General features: G+C 56.1%; 1 protein-coding gene and 1 long non-coding RNA gene across 2 annotated transcripts; one reads left to right on the top strand and one right to left on the bottom strand.

Annotated features, from left to right (window-relative positions):
* Positions 1–1,477: 1,477 nt before the first annotated feature.
* DAZAP2 (DAZ associated protein 2) lies at positions 1,478–4,019 on the bottom strand. The gene is made up of 4 exons (XM_084277126.1): positions 3,939–4,019; positions 2,915–3,036; positions 2,314–2,556; positions 1,478–1,825 (listed from the first exon to the last, which is right to left on the bottom strand). The coding sequence occupies exons 1-4, from the start codon at positions 3,949–3,951 to the stop codon at positions 1,697–1,699; spliced, it is 507 nt and encodes a 168-aa protein (XP_084133252.1). The 5' UTR covers positions 3,952–4,019; the 3' UTR covers positions 1,478–1,696.
* Positions 4,020–4,615: 596 nt separating this feature from the next.
* Positions 4,616–7,574, top strand: LOC311202641. Its single transcript, XR_014617922.1, has 4 exons — positions 4,616–4,657; positions 5,355–5,409; positions 5,613–5,867; positions 7,132–7,574. It is a non-coding gene; the product is annotated as an uncharacterized lncRNA (long non-coding RNA).
* Positions 7,575–17,366: the final 9,792 nt, after the last annotated feature.

Raw genomic sequence — 17,366 nt, 5'->3', positions numbered from 1 at the left:
CAAAACACCTCCAGAGTAGTTGTCTCCTTTTTTTTTGCCTATCTCACACAGCAGTTAAGTTATTCACAGGGTAATTAGCACGGTTAATTTGGAGGTGAAAGGCAGGGTGTAAAGGGAGTTACAGGGGCAGTGGAGCTTTGCTTCATCCATGGAGCCCTTCACCCTGACACATGGGCATGGATGGTCCTTTTCCTCTGCTTTTCCTCAGCAGAAAGATGGGGCTAGGGGCAGCTCCCCTTCTCCCAGGGTTGTTCCTCCTTGAAATCAAACCCGAGGAGGGAGAGAAAAGAAGGACCCACCCTCACAAAACTGACTGAAGCCGAGGGAGGGAGGTGACAAAATGGGAGTGGAAATGAGTGAAGAAACCTCGTGCTTGCCAAGGGCAGGAGCCAGGGGGGATCTGTTCGGGGTCTGAGGCAAATTTGCTGCTTTATTCAAATTTTCAAAATAGTCTTTATTCTACTTTTTTTTTCTCCTTTTTTTTTAGTATAAAAAAAATCCACCAGTTAAGTGCACCACAGTGTAGACAAGAGAGACGTAATGCTGAGCTTCTGTAACAGTCAGTCGTATGGTTAAACACAACAGATACAGGACACAGATTTAGATTAAACTGAAACCTCAAAGATAAAATATATTTGAATCTGATATTCTTTTATGTTATTTTTTTCTTCTTCTTCATAAAACAAAAGAAAACCAAAACATTGAGGATCCCTGAAATATTCTTCTTAACCCTCATAAGACTTCATCATCCCCAAGTCATCTCTGTAAAGTACATGCTCATCAAACAAGCCATTAACCCAGCTAATTTGTGTGTTGATTGACAGTTGCTACCCCCCACCCCCCACGGCAGCCGGTAACCAGCCTCTCCCTCTCAACAGCCTTAAGGAGTTCTGGTGTCAAGACACCAGGTCGAGTTTAAAAATAAAGAGGTTTTTGTTTATTAAGCATCGTTCTAAAAGCTTAGTTAGCATCAAATGAAATGCTCTGACATGAGTTGCATTGTGTTTCTGGCACCAAAGCACGGCTTTGAGCAGATCTAATGTGCAAAGAAATCCAAGGTTACTTGGAGTGTATTAAAAAAACCCACCAAACCGCCTAATCCCATGGCCGGCCCCGGCCTCGTCCCTGCCTGGGGAAACACGGGGCGCTTCAGGGATCCGTCCTGAGTGAGGTCGGGAAGAAAGAAGCGTCACGGTGCCCTCCCCGCTCCGGGAAGACATGCTTGCCTCGCTTCCCCACCCAGCTCTGATGGAGGGAAAAGCCGGGTGGTGGCAGCTCTGGGTCCAGCGGCCCCACACGGATAGGAGGGGGAGGGGGCTCCATTCACCCCTCGCCCTCCCCAGCGCACAGGTGAGTCGCAGCTCCGTGCCGCAGTGTGGACGCCAGCGAAATGAAAGGAAGAGGCAGGGCTGCTGGGCTCACATTCATTTCGTGACTTCATATCCCCACCCCCCCCACCCCCCCTTTCCCCCTTTGAAGAGGCACCGCTAATCGTTAGCTGGGTTCCTCGTTAAGCTCCCGAGTGCCTGCGGGCCAGGCACCGAACCAGGAAGACACCTCACGGCCGTGCGTCTACTCTGCAACTTCAGGTTAATATGGACTAAAGCAGTTACATCGTGAGAAGTGCTGACAGAATGTGATGTCTTTCCTTACACAAATGTAGCCCCCCCCTCTCCCCCCCCTTCCCCTTCCTTCTTCACCAGATAGTGTAGCCACCGTCCGAGCCTCCCAGGAAGAAGTTTCCCTTCCGTTGCGTCACCAAGACGTTGGCTCCTTGCATCACGGCGAGCTGGGCAGCGTTGGGGGGGCAGCCAGGAGGGGGGGGCTGGAAGGTAGAGACAGGAGAGGTGGGTGGGGGGGAGATTGCTGTGGGTGGTGCCTGCATAAAGCCCCCGCGTGCTCTGGGAACCCAGGTTCCACCCCCATCGGCGTCTCTGTCGCTTGCTACCGAGCAAAGATGGAGGGGCAGAGCGCTGGGAAATGCTCGGCTCCTCACTGTGCCCTGCCCCTCTCTCTGGAGGGGGCCAGGAGAAGTCAGGGTCACACAGCAGCCCCTCCAGCTTGCCTCCCCCACCCCAGGGTGCGTCACACCACAGTCCCCAGCCGAATCGGGCCTAGTGCTGCCCATGCAACGCTTTTCCCACCAGCTGGAGCCACCTCTGTGGCTCCAGAGCTGTGAGTTGGCCTGAGACAGCAGGGAAGTAGGATCCTGCCCTTCAGACCGGGTATGGAACACGTTTTACTCCCATCTTCCCCCCCTGCAACCCCATAGCACTGAAGCACGTGGGGTTCGGGCGGTGCGTTTATACTCACAGGGACGCTGGCTGTTCCGCTGGCCCCGAATCTTGCCCCGGCATCAAAACCACCTTCAACGAGGACCGTTGAGCCTGGGGGATACATCGGCCCCACGGGGTAATACGCCATAGGGACTGATGAGCCGATCGGCCCCATGGCCACAGACTGGGCCACGGGCAGGAAGACGGAAGTGCCCGGATATGCCGCGGACATCGTGGGTACAGTGGCAGCTCCCAGAGGCACAAAACTGGGACGGTAAAGCTGGGAAATAAAAGCCAGGTGAGTTTAAAGTCTCGTGGCCCTGACGTCCACACCCAAAGTCCCTGGCGCAGACTTTGACCCCCCTCCAGCTTCCGCAGGGAAATCCCTTCCCTGAGGAAGAGGACTTTGGGTTTCCCCCGCCCCGGCTGCCCGCAAGCTCTGAATGACGGTCGTCACTCACTTCCCACTTGGAAAGACAGGCAGCAAACCAAATCCTCCCAGAAAGTGATTAAATACATTAAAAAATTAAAGCTGCGGCTGTAAAGCCGACCGGGAGTTATCGTATTTTTGTTAATTTTGGAAGAAAATTCATCATCATCCCACAAAACCGAAGCCCTCGGAAAAGCAGTCGGCCTACCTCAGAATAAGCCGGAGGTGCATCTGTGTAGGGCGGGGGCTGCGGAAGGGGCACAGTCTGCGGGTACACGGCGGGGTTGGCGGGGGACTGGACGGGGTAGGACGGCTGGGCGGGATATTGTCCTGCTGGAGAGAGGAGATGTCAGCGTGAGGCAACCAAAACCGGGCGGGCAGAGGCCCAGGGGTCAGTTTAGTGGCTTCAGGAAGCCCCCCGGGGCTGAGCCGCCACGCAAGGAGAAGAGAGGCTCAGCTCTGGGAGTGTGGCTTGGCTCGGGGGGGGCACACAAGGTGGGACTCACCTGGGCGGCTGGACGTGGGTGAATGCAGGCACCCGGCTGTCCCTGCCGCGGGCACGGGGCGTGATGATGCAGCAGCCCCCAGACCCCATGGGTGGCCCCCACCCACACACACACCCTGGGTCTTTTGGGGGGGTCTCCCTGTCCCAGTGGGAGAGTGGGATGGTATGGGGGTGTTCACCTGCCCCCACGTCACCCAGGGGATCTCCACCCTCCTCTGGGGTCCCACAACCCGCCATAAAGTGGGGTCCCTTCTGACGTCACCTGGGGAATCCCCTACGTCAGAACGCCCCCCAACTCAGCTGCATCCAATAGGGTGCCCCCTGTGTCGCGCCCGGGGGGGTCCCTCTCGCTCCCCCCCCCTACACCTACCGGGGTCCCCCTTGCGTCATCTGGGGGATCCCCTACGTCAGCAGGGCGGCCTCAACCCCACCAATCTCGGATCGAATGGGAGCTCCGAACGTCACGCCTGGGTTCCCCCCCCCCGCGACGTCACGGGGGGGCGTCCGGCGTCACGGCCGGGCCGAGGCGCGAGGCGCCCCCAAGGCCCGTGCGCGCGCCCGGCCCGCTCCCATTGGCCGCCGGACCCCCGCGCGGTCACGCGCTGCGGCCCCGCCCTTAAAGGCGCCGCGTCCCGGGACGGCCCTGCCCGGCGGAAGGGGGGCGCAGGGCACGGGTGAAGGGGAAAAGGGGAGGGGAGAGAGAGGGGGACACAGCCCCGGGCCTTGCCTTTGCCGTTCATGGCGGCGGCTCCCGCTCTGCCCGCGCCGCCCGCTTCCTCCTCGGTGTCACCGCGGCGCTGGGGGGGCGGCGGGCGGGGCGCGCGCAGGGAGCGGGCGCTGTGCGCAGGCGCGCGGCGCGGCGGCCGCAGGGGCGGGGGCGGGGCCCGGCCGCCTTAAAGGGGCCGCGGGAGGCGGGGGTGCCTTCTGGTGGGTGGGAGCTGAGGTGCGGCGTGGTGCACGGGCCTCGGCAGTTCCCGTGCGGGACCGGGGTGTGTGTCTCTGTGTGTGCGCGTCTGTGTGTGTGTGTGTGTGCGCGCGCGCAGCGCCGAGGGGCACAGGGCACCGGGGTCGGGTGGCGGTCCCCGGCAGGCCCCGGGGGTGAGGGGCTCCCTAGGTAGGGCTTGGTGTGGAGAGTCGCCGTACAGTCCCGGGGGGTGAGGGCGCCTCTGAGGTAGGCGGGGGATGTGCCAGCAGAGTCCAGAGCTGTGCCTGAGGGAGGGTCTGCCCAGGGCTCACAGCGGGGCGGGGGCCGTGGGGTGAGGCGGGGGGCCCCTAGTATGGCTCAGTGGCTGTGTGAGGTGCCCCAGCGCCCAGTGGGACCCAGCCCGGGGCCGGGGATGGCACTGGGGAGTTGGGGGAGCCCCTGGCTCTCCCCCTGCTTCCTCCTGAGTTGCACCCGAGAAAGAAGCTTCCTCCGAGCCTGTGCATAAAGGATCAGTGGAAATGGTTAGTAACCTCCAAATACTGTTCGGTTTAATTAAGCCTTGAGGACTGTGTGGCGCGTCAGCAGGCAGAGCTGCTCGGTAGCACAGAGCCTGTGCCAGCAGTCGGCGGCTGCAGCCTGAGCTCCAGGTTATGTTGGTTCTTCTGAACCGTGTCCCTGTGGTTGTTGCCGTGAGCCCTGAGTCCTTCCTGGGCGCTTCTCAGACCCCCGTTTTCCACCTCTCTGCAGCAGGGAGGCCCCAGACACCCTCCTTCAGCACGACCGCGTCCTGCCCACGGGTCCCATTGGCTGCCGCAAGGTCTCCCCCAACACACAGAGGCTACATACGGAGCAGGGTCCGTTCCTCTCCTCCTTGCCCTCTGTGTAGCCACAATGCTGCTGAGAAGCGGACGGTGCAGTTGGGGATGCACACTTCTCAGGCTTATCCTTTCCCCCTTCATCCAACGACAGCACGGGAGAGCCCTCCGTAGGTTTATGGCAGTAAACCACCTCTGATTCAAGCGCGCTTCCTGCTGTGTATTTAGGGCTGTATTTGTGAGAGCAGGCAGTCCCTACTCCTAATACCAGCCCTGTTCAGCAAAGCTCTGGCATCTACCCCGGCTTGAAAACGTTGTGGGGTTAAAGAAGGAGAGGAGGTTCCTTGGGGATCATCACCACGATGAGTTCTGGGGTCTAAATACTGTTCCAATACTGTTGTAGGTGTCGCCTGCTGACGGTCGACCTGCCAGCAGGTCTGGAGCTGCGCGTGGAGAAGGTATGATACAATCTAGTAGTTCTACATCTTATTTAAAACCCTAAACGTGTATCGACAGCAATGAGAGGACCCTGATAAAGATATCCCCTTTGGGTGTAAAATCCCCCCCCCCCTTATTTTTATTAATTATTTTGATAAACTTTATTGCTGTGTTTTGGCCAGAGTTTGAGGGCAGAACTCTTTTTTTTTTATTTTTTTCCCAGCTCATTTTCAGGCATCTCAATCAACAATATCATTGTTCTCATCCCTATTGAAGTGAACTTCTCGTGAATAATGTACCAGCTGCCTGATGAATATGCATGTTGGTTGGTGTGCCTGGGAGGGCTTCAGCAATAATTCATGCCTAGAAAATGTTCTTCACCTTGCAACTGTGCAGGAACTGTGGAAAGAAAAAATATTTACCCTTTAAAGCGTGAGAGAAGATGGCTGGAAATCTGCCCATGGAAATGTGGAGCGAGGTGGGTTGTGATTAGGTGTGGTGAAAGTAAGCGAAGGGGAGAGCTCCTCCAGGAAGGGGAAGGTGGTTTTTGAGGGGGCGAGCCCAGATGTGTTCACAAACCCAACCATGCAACACCCAGAAGCTTGCTGGAGCTGTGTGGGATTAAGCCTTTTCAGCAGCTCCCAGCTTCAGAGCCTGATTTATAACCCAGCCCTTTCCCACTCTCCTGTTGCCATTGTGCAGAAAACTTCCTTGGCAAAGGAAAAGTGAAAATACTGTGAGGTGGGAAGGGCCAGGAGGAAGCATTTCCATTCGGCACAGCTGGGCTCTTCAGGAGGAACCTGCCTTCCAATCCCTTGGGATAATTTTTATTGTGTTTTTCTCACCTATTAGCTCCTTTAGGAGCCTCTTGGGAATCTGGGGAGGAGGAGGGGGGAGGAAATATCCCTGCAGAAAACACCAAAAGCTCTGAAAAATCAACTCGCTTTGCGGCCCCAAAATGGAGAACTTAGTTGAGGCGTTTTCTGGCTGGGCTCCAGCAGACTTTGCTCCTTAGAGGTGAAGGGACGGCCGAGCACCCGCTGCACCGATAGCACCCAGACCAGATAAAAGCATAAACAGCCCAGTCTGCGTCTCCTGGGGAGCGAAGAGCCCACGCTCCAAGTCCTTATTTACATGGCCCTGAGGAGAAGCCCAGCTGGCCGGGGTAATACCGATTCTTCACTGCTGAAAGGAACACAAATAAAGTAGCAATAAAAATTCCACTGGTATCGGTGGCCTTGTGAGCAGGTAACGTGTTTGTGAAGCTTTACTCCTGTGAGGAATCGGGGAATGAGAGGTACTTTGAGGCACAGAGCACCCAATGGGTGTAAGGCTATACTTAATTGTATAAAAGTAATGAATAAGTAGTTGTTAATTACTGGGTGATAGCTTCTACCAAGGCAAAATGCTCTCCTTCCCCCTTGATTTCAGTGGTGGGAGAAGGGATCTGTCCTTGGCTCTGCTTGGCAATGCTGTAAAGTGGCTTAAAGAAAACAAATCCCGTGGAAACTTTAGAGCCCATTTCCAGCTTTAAGAGGGAAACTGAGGCAGAGGCTGGGGCAACACCGACAAACCTGTGTTAACCCACCCCCTTGCAATCGTTAAAAACCAGGCGCTGAAGCTCAGGCAAGGAACCGGAGTCGCTTTGCTGCACAGGAGGTGAAAATAGAACCCCTGGATTTTTTTTCCTGGGCTTTAAGTTTTGGGGATAAGCTGGTTTGTGGCTTGTGTGTTCCTTACAGGGCTGGGAACCTTCCTGTAGCGAGTTGGATGTGCCAGAAAGCGTGGGGGTGAGGTGCAAACCCTCCTCTGACCCATCTCTGGTTGTGATTAGAGCAGCTGAGCCAGCGAAGGGTGTGGAAGAGTGGCTATGTGAGAAGTAAGGCCATGGCTCTATGGAGCAATTGTTCAAGCAGTCTCCTGTGTAACTTAATAGTAGAAGTAGGCGTTGCACCATCCCGATGCAAATGATAGAGAGGAAGGTCAGTATTTTTGATAGCGATGTTACACAGTAACAAGAAGCAGAAACAAGATGTATGTTTCAAGGATCTGCTGTTCCTGAGAATGAGAAAGAAGCACCGTTCCCAGACCGCAAGATGAGTGATGTAACCTTTAACCAAGAACCAATCAAGTTGTAACAATTATAATATGCATTAGTAACAATTAATATGTAGTAACGATAGTATAAAAGAAAGACGTTAGCCATAATAAATTGAAGCTTGCTGATTACTCATGTTGAGCGTATCCTTGACTTCCCTCCGTCGCTCGAAAGAGGCAACAGAAGGGAGCGTGGGTGAGAAGGCAACGCTATTCCTTCGGTCACCTCCCAAGAGTTGTCTTCGAGGGAGCGAGCTCCGGAACAAAGGGCACGTTCTTGGGGGCAGCAGTTTAGTGTTCCCGGCTGTTGCTGTCAAACAGTTAATTCCAATCCCCCTCCCCTTCCCTAACGAGCCATCTTCCCCAAGGAAAAAGAAAAAGCTCCTCAGCCCTCAGAACAAAATCAGTTCTTCAAGAAAAATTAAAGATGCACTGTGCAGCCTTTCCCCCCCATAGGCATTATACTAAACAGCATGCCAATGTATGCAAATGAGCCTGAAATGCAGATCGATGGAAGTATTTAAATATTCATAATCACAGTACAGCATGTGCACAGCAGGCTCTCAGCAGAAGTCTCCAGTAACGGTTGTACCGGAGTGAAGGCGCTTCCACGTATCTAATTCAATTATTAATGATTGCTCGTTAATATTTGAGCCTCGGCGTTAACCTCTGCCAGATGTTAAGTGCTCACTTAATTCCTGTTGAATCTCCAGCGGGGGCTGCAGTGGTAGGTGCTAATCAGCACTAGCAATTATCATATTAAGCCAGTACTAAGAGGCTAGGCTAGCCTAAGTGACATTAATGCTGGAAACCTTTCTCTGCGTGCGGGAGAGGATGTGGGATGTGGGGGTTTTACCCTTGGGAAAAAAGCCTGCATGTGGTATCTGCATGTTTTTGTTATTTATATATATTTTGTTTTACCAGGAATGCATGTTACATCCAGGCTGAGAGATGGACATCGCTCAGGTACGGCTGGAAGAGCGAGGTGGGAGCAGGTTGTGAATATCCTGGCAAAGGAAAGCCCTCAGAGCCACAATGCCAGGGGCTGCTTGTGGGCCGCCTGGGGAGCTTTCAGGCCAGCTATGTCTTTCGGTCCTGGTTCCTTTGGTTTGGAAGCTATTGCTGGACGTTTGGCATGTTTTGAATTGAAGACGTACCTGGTTTTTGTCTTGCATTCTTATTGCTTTTGCTTAGTATTTTTTTCTATGTAGTTTAACACCCTCTTTAGTATTTTCTGTCCACATTTTAGTAAAGTTTTGGGTATTTACATACCTGTCTGAGTCATCAATATAAATATTTGGCAGAGAATGTTTGCAGCCAGAATCCCTTTCTCCACTCAGCGTTCACTCTCTGCTGAACAGCTCAGCTCAGCAGAGCCACACCTGCTCCTCCAGCTGCTCTGAATCCTTCTGCAAGCAGCATCCTTCCCTGTCCCAGCCCACTGTGGGAAGGGCAGAGGGTGGGACCTGGGGTATATAAGGCACCTGCCTTTGGCAGCTCATTCTGCTTTGGGTCTTCACTTGTCGTGTCCTGGTTTTCATTCTGCAGCTGAAGCATTGGAGTTGCTGCTGTTGTCTTGGTTCCTGCCCTTAAGGTAAGTGTTTCCCAACTGGCTGAGTGTGACCAGTGTCTCCCCAGTCCAAAGCACTGATTGATGCAGCTTGGCTCCTGTTTGCTTGGTGTGTTTTGCTTTCCCTTCTCAGGGTCTCTCCAAGGCAGCTCAGTCCTCTCCTCTCAGCTGTTGGTGTTTTTCTTCTGTGTGCACAGCATTTCACCAGCACTCCTGGCTTTGCACAGGATGAGCTATTGGGGTTTTATTACCCCAGCTTTGCTCTTTGAACTGGAAGCTGTTGGGACTGGAGCCCAATGCCACAAGGAGCTGGGCTGGCCAGCGGGGTCACTGGGGCGAGGGGGTCGGCAGCTCTGGCTGTTCCCAGACTCAGGTCTGTCCTGCAGCTGCGAAGCCGGGAGGAAAGAGGGATAATTCCAGGAGGAAAGAGGGATAATGCCAGGGGAGGCAGCTCCAGCCGGGTGAGATCTGGGGGTAACAGTCATCCTGCATCTCCCAGCGCAGCAGGAAACCCCAGCCAGCCCGTCTGCCTTCGGGACCAGCAGGTGAGTGGAATGCCACATCCCTCTGGAGAAGGGGAGGGGGAGTTGGAGTTGGGGTCCAGGTGCCCGGTGCCGACTGCCTGCACAGTTTGGGTTTGTTTTCTGTGTCTCTTTCCTTAGACATGCTGAAGAATGAGGTGTCACCCCCAGCATGTCCTAGTCAGCCCACACAGGGGATGGTGTGTGTGTGTGTGTTTTTCCAGGACAGGTGAGGTTCCCCAGGCGCCTGAGAGCTGAGCTCTCTTCTCTGGTGCTGCTGGAAAGCATCTGCACTGTGCTGGTGCCATCAAGCTGCAGCTCTGCCTCAGGAGGCGTTTCCATCACTTGAGGTTGTCTTGGGGTTTAGAGTCATAGAATCATAGGATGGTCTGGGTTGGAAGGGACCCCAAGGATCATAGAGCTCCAACCCCCCTGCCACAGGCAGGGCCACCAACCTCCAGGCCTGGATCTACACAAGGCTGCCCAGGGCCCCATCCAACCTGGCCTTGAGCACCTCCAGGGACAGGGCACCCACTACCTCTCTGGGCAGCCTGTGCCAGCACCTCACCACTCTTTCTGTAAAAAACTTCCCCCTAATATCTAATCTAAACCTTCCCTCCTTTAGCTTTAGTCCATTCCCCCTTGTCCTGCCATTATCTGCTCTTTTGAAAAGTTGAATCCCCTCCTGCTTAGAAGCTCCCTTCAGGTACTGGAAGGCTGCAATGAGGTCCCCCCGCAGCCTTCTCTTCTCCAGGCTGAACAAGCCCAGCTCCCTCAGCCTCTTTTTGTAGGGCAGGTGCTACAGCCCTCTAATCATCCTTGTGGCTCCTCTGAACCCTCTCCAACAGTTCCACATCCTTCTTGTATTGGGGGCCCCAGATCTGGACACAGTACTCCAGATGGGGCCTCACGAGGGCAGAGTAGAGAGGGACAATCACCTCCCTGTCCCTGCTGGCCACTCCTCTTCTGATGGAGCCCAGGATACCATTGGCCTTGCGAGCTGCAAGAGCACACTGCTGGCTCATGTCAAGCTTCTCATCCACCACAATCCCCAAGTCCTCCTCAGCAGGGCTACTCTCAAGAAGCTCTTCTCCCAGTCTGTATCTGTGTCTGGGATTCTTCCAAGTGCAACACCTGACACTTGGCAGTGTTGAACCTCATTAGGTTCCCCCGGGCCCATCTTTCCAGCCTGTCAAGATCCCTCTGGATGGCTTCCTTTCCTTCTGGGGTGTCGACCACACCACTCAGCTTGGTGTCATCCGCAAACTTGCTGAGGGTGCACTCAATTTCATCATCCATGTCATTGATAAAGATGTTAAAGAGCACCGGTCCCAAGACAGACCCCTGGGGGACACTGCTTGTCACCGGCCTCCACCTGGACATAGACCCATTGACCACCACCCTTTGGCTACGGTCTGTTAACCAGTTTCTTATCCACTGGATGGTCCACCCATCAAATCCACTTCTCTCCAATTTGGAGATAAGGATGTGGTTGGGGACTGTCCAAGGCCTTGCACAAGTCCAAGTACATGACATCGGTCGCCTTCCCTTTATCTACCAGTGCTGTCACTCCATCATAGAAGGTCACCAGATTGGTAAGGCACGACCTTCCCTTGGTGAAGCCGTGCTGGCTGTCCCGGATCACATGCTCTTCCCTCATGTGCTCCAACATGTTGTCCAGGAGGGTCTGTTCCATGATCTTCCCAGGCACAGAGGTGAGGCTCACCGGCCTGTAATTCCCTGGGTCTTCCTTGTTCCCTTTTTTATAAATGGGAGTGACATGACCTTTTTTCCAATCCCCAGGGACCTCTCCTGACAGCCACGACTTTTCCAATATGATGGAGAGCGGCTCGGCAACCACATCAGCAGCTCCTCCAGGCCCCTGGGATGCATGTTATCTGGCCCCGGAGACTTGTAGACATTCAGTCTCATGAGGCGGTCTCGGACTTGTTCTGCTCTTACAGTTGTTTCTGGTCCTTCCTGGGTGCCATTGCTTTTTAAATTTCCTTTCAATATCTACTTTTATCAAGCTCTCATCCCTATTTTTTAATTGTTTCTTTTCTGCTGTGTACCCTGTTTGTTGTTTAAATTTACCTTATATGACTCCAGTTTTGTTCCTATATTCTTTAAAAAATCCATTCTGAATCCTGTCAATTCTGAAATGTTCTTTCTATATCTACTTTTATCTTGTTAACTGGCCTGATTTTTCAGGTTTTTACTCATAATTCTTTTCATTTTGAAATTTAGTTTCTAGGTGTAGTTTTATTTAATTTTCTGTCCCTATTTTAATTTTTTCCCTGTATCCTGTTGCTTTATTTTTATTCCATGTCTAGAAGGTTGGCATAAATAGATAGATGGTTTCTATACAAAATTTTGTGCCCAGAGACCGACCTTTGACTTCATTAACTGTGAAATGAATATTAAAGCTCACACCCCTAAATATGCTAATGAGAAAAAAGAAGTCCATGCTAAACGTCTATCACTATAATACTCGACTCTCCACCCAAATGGGGGGGTGGGGGTTGGTTGTGAGCTCTTCCAACATCTAATTGGATTCTTCTTCTGCATGCAGGTATCTTCATACTTTGCTGGCTGGCAGCTGACTTGCGGTTTTTGCCAAAGGCTGCAGACTCCTCCTGGCTGGTGTTCCTTGTGCACCTGCCCTTGCCAGTGGAATGCAGAGAACCGAGGAGTTCCAGGCTTGGAAAACCCCTGCCAAGATACTAGTATGCTCTCAAAATTCTTTCCCCTAGTAAAAGGTTCAAAACAGCTGTTAGAGCGACTGCTAGGAGAAATTCCTCTGTCACAGCTGAAAGGCTTTGGCAAATCTAGTTCCTTGTGCTAAGTGAAGCTAAGCAATCAGCACAAATCAGGCTTTATCGTAACCCTAAGGAATTAATTCTCAGCCCAGGAACATCTTTCAGTGCTGGCACCCTTTGTTTGGAAACTCTTGCTGGACACTTACCACTTTTAAAAGGCGTATGCTGTAGACCCTGAAAATGATGTAAGGCACTGTTAGGACTGTACCCTTGGTTAGGAAAGCCCTAATGTGAAAGGAGCACCTTATGGGCTGCCTGAGAGGTTGCAAGACATAAACAGGTTTCTCTCCTCTGGGGCATATCTAGTCCTGTTAAGGGCATTGGTCAGAGAGGGTCAAAGTTAGTTGATTACTTGCAGTTAACTATTTACTTTGTAACCAGAGATATTCTTTAGAAGGGATTCTGGAGAGATCTATTTCTATTCAGCCTCATCTAGAACGTAGTTCCGGTAGAAGCCAGGTGGTACATGTGGGTGCAATAGACACAGAGTATAACCACGTAGTATTTTGGCTTTTTCTTTGTTTTTGTAGGAAGCTAAAAGCACACAATCTTTAATGATAATATTTTTACTGTGTGTCACTAGCTATTTTTCTCCAAAGTGTTGTACAATGTTTATCTTCTCTGAATAGCGCAGAAAAAATCAAATGCCTTACATACCAGGTTATGTCTTCACTTCCACAGCCACAGTAAGAAATGACCTGGTACCTGCCAGGTTCCCGGCCCAACGAAAGCCCCCAGACCCAAATGGAGAGGGGCTGCTTGGGGGCCCCCTGGGGCCCCTTCAGGCCAGCTAGGTCTTTGGGTCCTGGCTCCTTCGCTTTGGGAGCAGTCGCTGGACGTTTGGCATGTTGGCCGGAGAGTGCTTCTCGGGCCGCGACCTGCCACCGGGCAGGTACCTCCCAGGTTCCCGGCCCAACGAAAGCCCCCAGACCCAAATGGAGAGGGGCTGCTTGGGGGCCCCCTGGGGCCCCTTCAGGCCAGCTAGGTCTTTGGGTCCTGGCTCCTTCGCTTTGGGAGCAGTCGCTGGACGTTTGGCACGTTGGCCGGAGAGTGCTTCTCGGGCCGCGACCTGCAACCGGGCAGGTACCTCCCAGGTTCCCGGCCCAACGAAAGCCCCCAGAGCCAAATGGAGAGGGGCTGCTTGGGGGCCCCCTGGGGCCCCTTCAGGCCAGCTAGGTCTTTGGGTCCTGGCTCCTTCGCTTTGGGAGCAGTCGCTGGACGTTTGGCACGTTGGCCGGAGAGTGCTTCTCGGGCCGCGACCTGCAACCGGGCAGGTACCTCCCAGGTTCCCGGCCCAACGAAAGCCCCCAGAGCCAAATGGAGAGGGGCTGCTTGGGGGCCCCCTGGGGCCCCTTCAGGCCAGCTAGGTCTTTGGGTCCTGGCTCCTTCGGTTTGGGAGCAGTCGCTGGACGTTTGGCATGTTGGCTGGAGAGTGCTTCTCGGGCCGCGACCTGCAACCGGGCAGGTACCTCCCAGGTTCCCGGCCCAACGAAAGCCCCCAGACCCAAATGGAGAGGGGCTGCTTGGGGGCCCCCTGGGGCCCCTTCAGGCCAGCTAGGTCTTTGGGTCCTGGCTCCTTCGCTTTGGGAGCAGTCGCTGGACGTTTGGCATGTTGGCCGGAGAGTGCTTCTCGGGCCGCGACCTGCAACCGGGCAGGTACCTCCCAGGTTCCCGGCCCAACGAAAGCCCCCAGAGCCAAATGGAGAGGGGCTGCTTGGGGGCCCCCTGGGGCCCCTTCAGGCCAGCTAGGTCTTTGGGTCCTGGCTCCTTCGGTTTGGGAGCAGTCGCTGGACGTTTGGCATGTTGGCCGGAGAGTGCTTCTCGGGCCGCGACCTGCAACCGGGCAGGTACCTCCCAGGTTCCCGGCCCAACGAAAGCCCCCAGACCCAAACTGAGAGGGGCTGCTTGGGGGCCCCCTGGGGCCCCTTCAGGCCAGCAAGGTCTCTGGGTCCTGGCTCCTTCGCTTTGGGAGCAGTCGCTGGACGTTTGGCATGTTGGCCGGAGAGTGCTTCTCGGGCCGCGACCTGCAACCGGGCAGGTACCTCCCAGGTTCCCGGCCCAACGAAAGCCCCCAGACCCAAATGGAGAGGGGCTGCTTGGGGGCCCCCTGGGGCCCCTTCAGGCCAGCTAGGTCTTTGGGTCCTGGCTCCTTCGCTTTGGGAGCAGTCGCTGGACGTTTGGCATGTTGGCCGGAGAGTGCTTCTCGGGCCGCGACCTGCAACCGGGCAGGTACCTCCCAGGTTCCCGGCCCAACGAAAGCCCCCAGACCCAAATGGAGAGGGGCTGCTTGGGAGCTCCCTGGGGCCCCTTCAGGCCGGCTAGGTCTTTGGGTCCTGGCTCCTTCGCTTTGGGAGCAGTCGCTGGACGTTTGGCATGTTGGCCGGAGAGTGCTTCTCGGGCCGCGACCTGCAACCGGGCAGGTACCTCCCAGGTTCCCGGCCCAACGAAAGCCCCCAGACCCAAATGGAGAGGGGCTGCTTGGGGGCCCCCTGGGGCCCCTTCAGGCCAGCTAGGTCTTTGGGTCCTGGCTCCTTCGCTTTGGGAGCAGTCGGTGGACGTTTGGGCATGTTGGCCGGAGAGTGCTTCTCGGGCCGCGACCTGCAACCGGGCAGGTACCTCCCAGGTTCCCGGCCCAACGAAAGCCCCCAGAGCCAAATGGAGAGGGGCTGCTTGGGGGCCCCCTGGGGCCCCTTCAGGCCAGCTAGGTCTTTGGGTCCTGGCTCCTTCGCTTTGGGAGCAGTCGCTGGACGTTTGGCATGTTGGCCGGAGAGTGCTTCTCGGGCCGCGACCTGCAACCGGGCAGGTACCTCCCAGGTTCCCGGCCCAACGAAAGCCCCCAGAGCCAAATGGAGAGGGGCTGCTTGGGGGCCCCCTGGGGCCCCTTCAGGCCAGCTAGGTCTTTGGGTCCTGGCTCCTTCGCTTTGGGAGCAGTCGCTGGACGTTTGGCATGTTGGCCGGAGAGTGCTTCTCGGGCCGCGACCTGCAACCGGGCAGGTACCTCCCAGGTTCCCGGCCCAACGAAAGCCCCCAGACCCAAATGGAGAGGGGCTGCTTGGGGGCCCCCTGGGGCCCCTTCAGGCCAGCTAGGTCTTTGGGTCCTGGCTCCTTCGCTTTGGGAGCAGTCGCTGGACGTTTGGCATGTTGGCCGGAGAGTGCTTCTCGGGCCGCGACCTGCAACCGGGCAGGTACCTCCCAGGTTCCCGGCCCAACGAAAGCCCCCAGAGCCAAATGGAGAGGGGCTGCTTGGGGGCCCCCTGGGGCCCCTTCAGGCCAGCTAGGTCTTTGGGTCCTGGCTCCTTCGCTTTGGGAGCAGTCGCTGGACGTTTGGCATGTTGGCCGGAGAGTGCTTCTCGGGCCGCGACCTGCAACCAGGCAGGTACCTCCCAGGTTCCCGGCCCAACGAAAGCCCCCAGAGCCAAATGGAGAGGGGCTGCTTGGGGGCCCCCTGGGGCCCCTTCAGGCCAGCTAGGTCTTTGGGTCCTGGCTCCTTCGCTTTGGGAGCAGTCGGTGGACGTTTGGGCATGTTGGCCGGAGAGTGCTTCTCGGGCCGCGACCTGCAACCGGGCAGGTACCTCCCAGGTTCCCGGCCCAACTAAAGCCCCCAGAGCCAAATGGAGAGGGGCTGCTTGGGGGCCCCCTGGGGCCCCTTCAGGCCAGCTAGGTCTTTGGGTCCTGGCTCCTTCGCTTTGGGAGCAGTCGCTGGACGTTTGGGCATGTTGGCCGGAGAGTGCTTCTCGGGCCGCGACCTGCAACCGGGCAGGTACCTCCCAGGTTCCCGTCCCAACGAAAGCCCCCAGACCCAAATGGAGAGGGGCTGCTTGGGGGCCCCCTGGGGCCCCTTCAGGCCAGCTAGGTCTTTGGGTCCTGGCTCCTTCGCTTTGGGAGCAGTCGCTGGACGTTTGGCATGTTGGCCGGAGAGTGCTTCTCGGGCCACGACCTGCAACCGGGCAGGTACCTCCCAGGTTCCCGGCCCAACGAAAGCCCCCAGAGCCAAATGGAGAGGGGCTGCTTGGGGGCCCCCTGGGGCCCCTCCAGGCCAGCTAGGTCTTTGGGTCCTGGCTCCTTCGCTTTGGGAGCAGTCGCTGGACGTTTGGCATGTTGGCCGGAGAGTGCTTCTCGTGCCGCAACCTGCAACCGGGCAGGTACCTCCCAGGTTCCCGGCCCAACGAAAGCCCCCAGACCCAAATGGAGAGGGGCTGCTTGGGGGCCCCCTGGGGCACCTTCAGGCCAGCTAGGTCTTTGGGTCCTGGCTCCTTCGCTTTGGGAGCAGTCGCTGGACGTTTGGCATGTTGGCCGGAGAGTGCTTCTCGGGCCGCGACCTGCAACCGGGCAGGTACCTCCCAGGTTCCCGGCCCAACGAAAGCCCCCAGACCCAAATGGAGAGGGGCTGCTTGGGGGCCCCCTGGGGCCCCTTCAGGCCAGCTAGGTCTTAGGGTCCTGGCTCCTTCGCTTTGGGAGCAGTCGCTGGACGTTTGGCATGTTGGCCGGAGAGTGCTTCTCGGGCCGCGACCTGCAACCGGGCAGGTACCTCCCAGGTTCCCGGCCCAACGAAAGCCCCCAGACCCAAATGGAGAGGGGCTGCTTGGGGGCCCCCTGGGGCCCCTTCAGGCCAGCTAGGTCTTTGGGTCCTGGCTCCTTCGCTTTGGGAGCAGTTGCTGGACGTTTGGCATGTTGGCCGGAGAGTGCTTCTCGGGCCGTGACCTGCAACCGGGCAGGTACCTCCCAGGTTCCCGTCCCAACGAAAGCCCCCAGACCCAAATGGAGAGGGGCTGCTTGGGGGCCCCCTGGGGCCCCTTCAGGCCAGCTAGGTCTTTGGGTCCTGGCTCCTTCGCTTTGGGAGCAGTTGCTGGACGTTTGGCATGTTGGCCGGAGAGTGCTTCTCAGGCCGCGACCTGCAACCGGGCAGGTACCTCCCAGGTTTCCGGCGCAATGAAAGCCCCCAGACCCAAATGGAGAGGGGCTGCTTGAGG

The sequence above is a fragment of the Gallinula chloropus genome (genome assembly GCF_964237585.1).
Source record: "Gallinula chloropus genome assembly, chromosome: 31".
Taxonomy (NCBI): domain Eukaryota; kingdom Metazoa; phylum Chordata; class Aves; order Gruiformes; family Rallidae; genus Gallinula; species Gallinula chloropus.
Note: the sequence above shows the minus strand (reverse complement) of the source record. Positions and strands in the feature narration are given on the sequence as shown.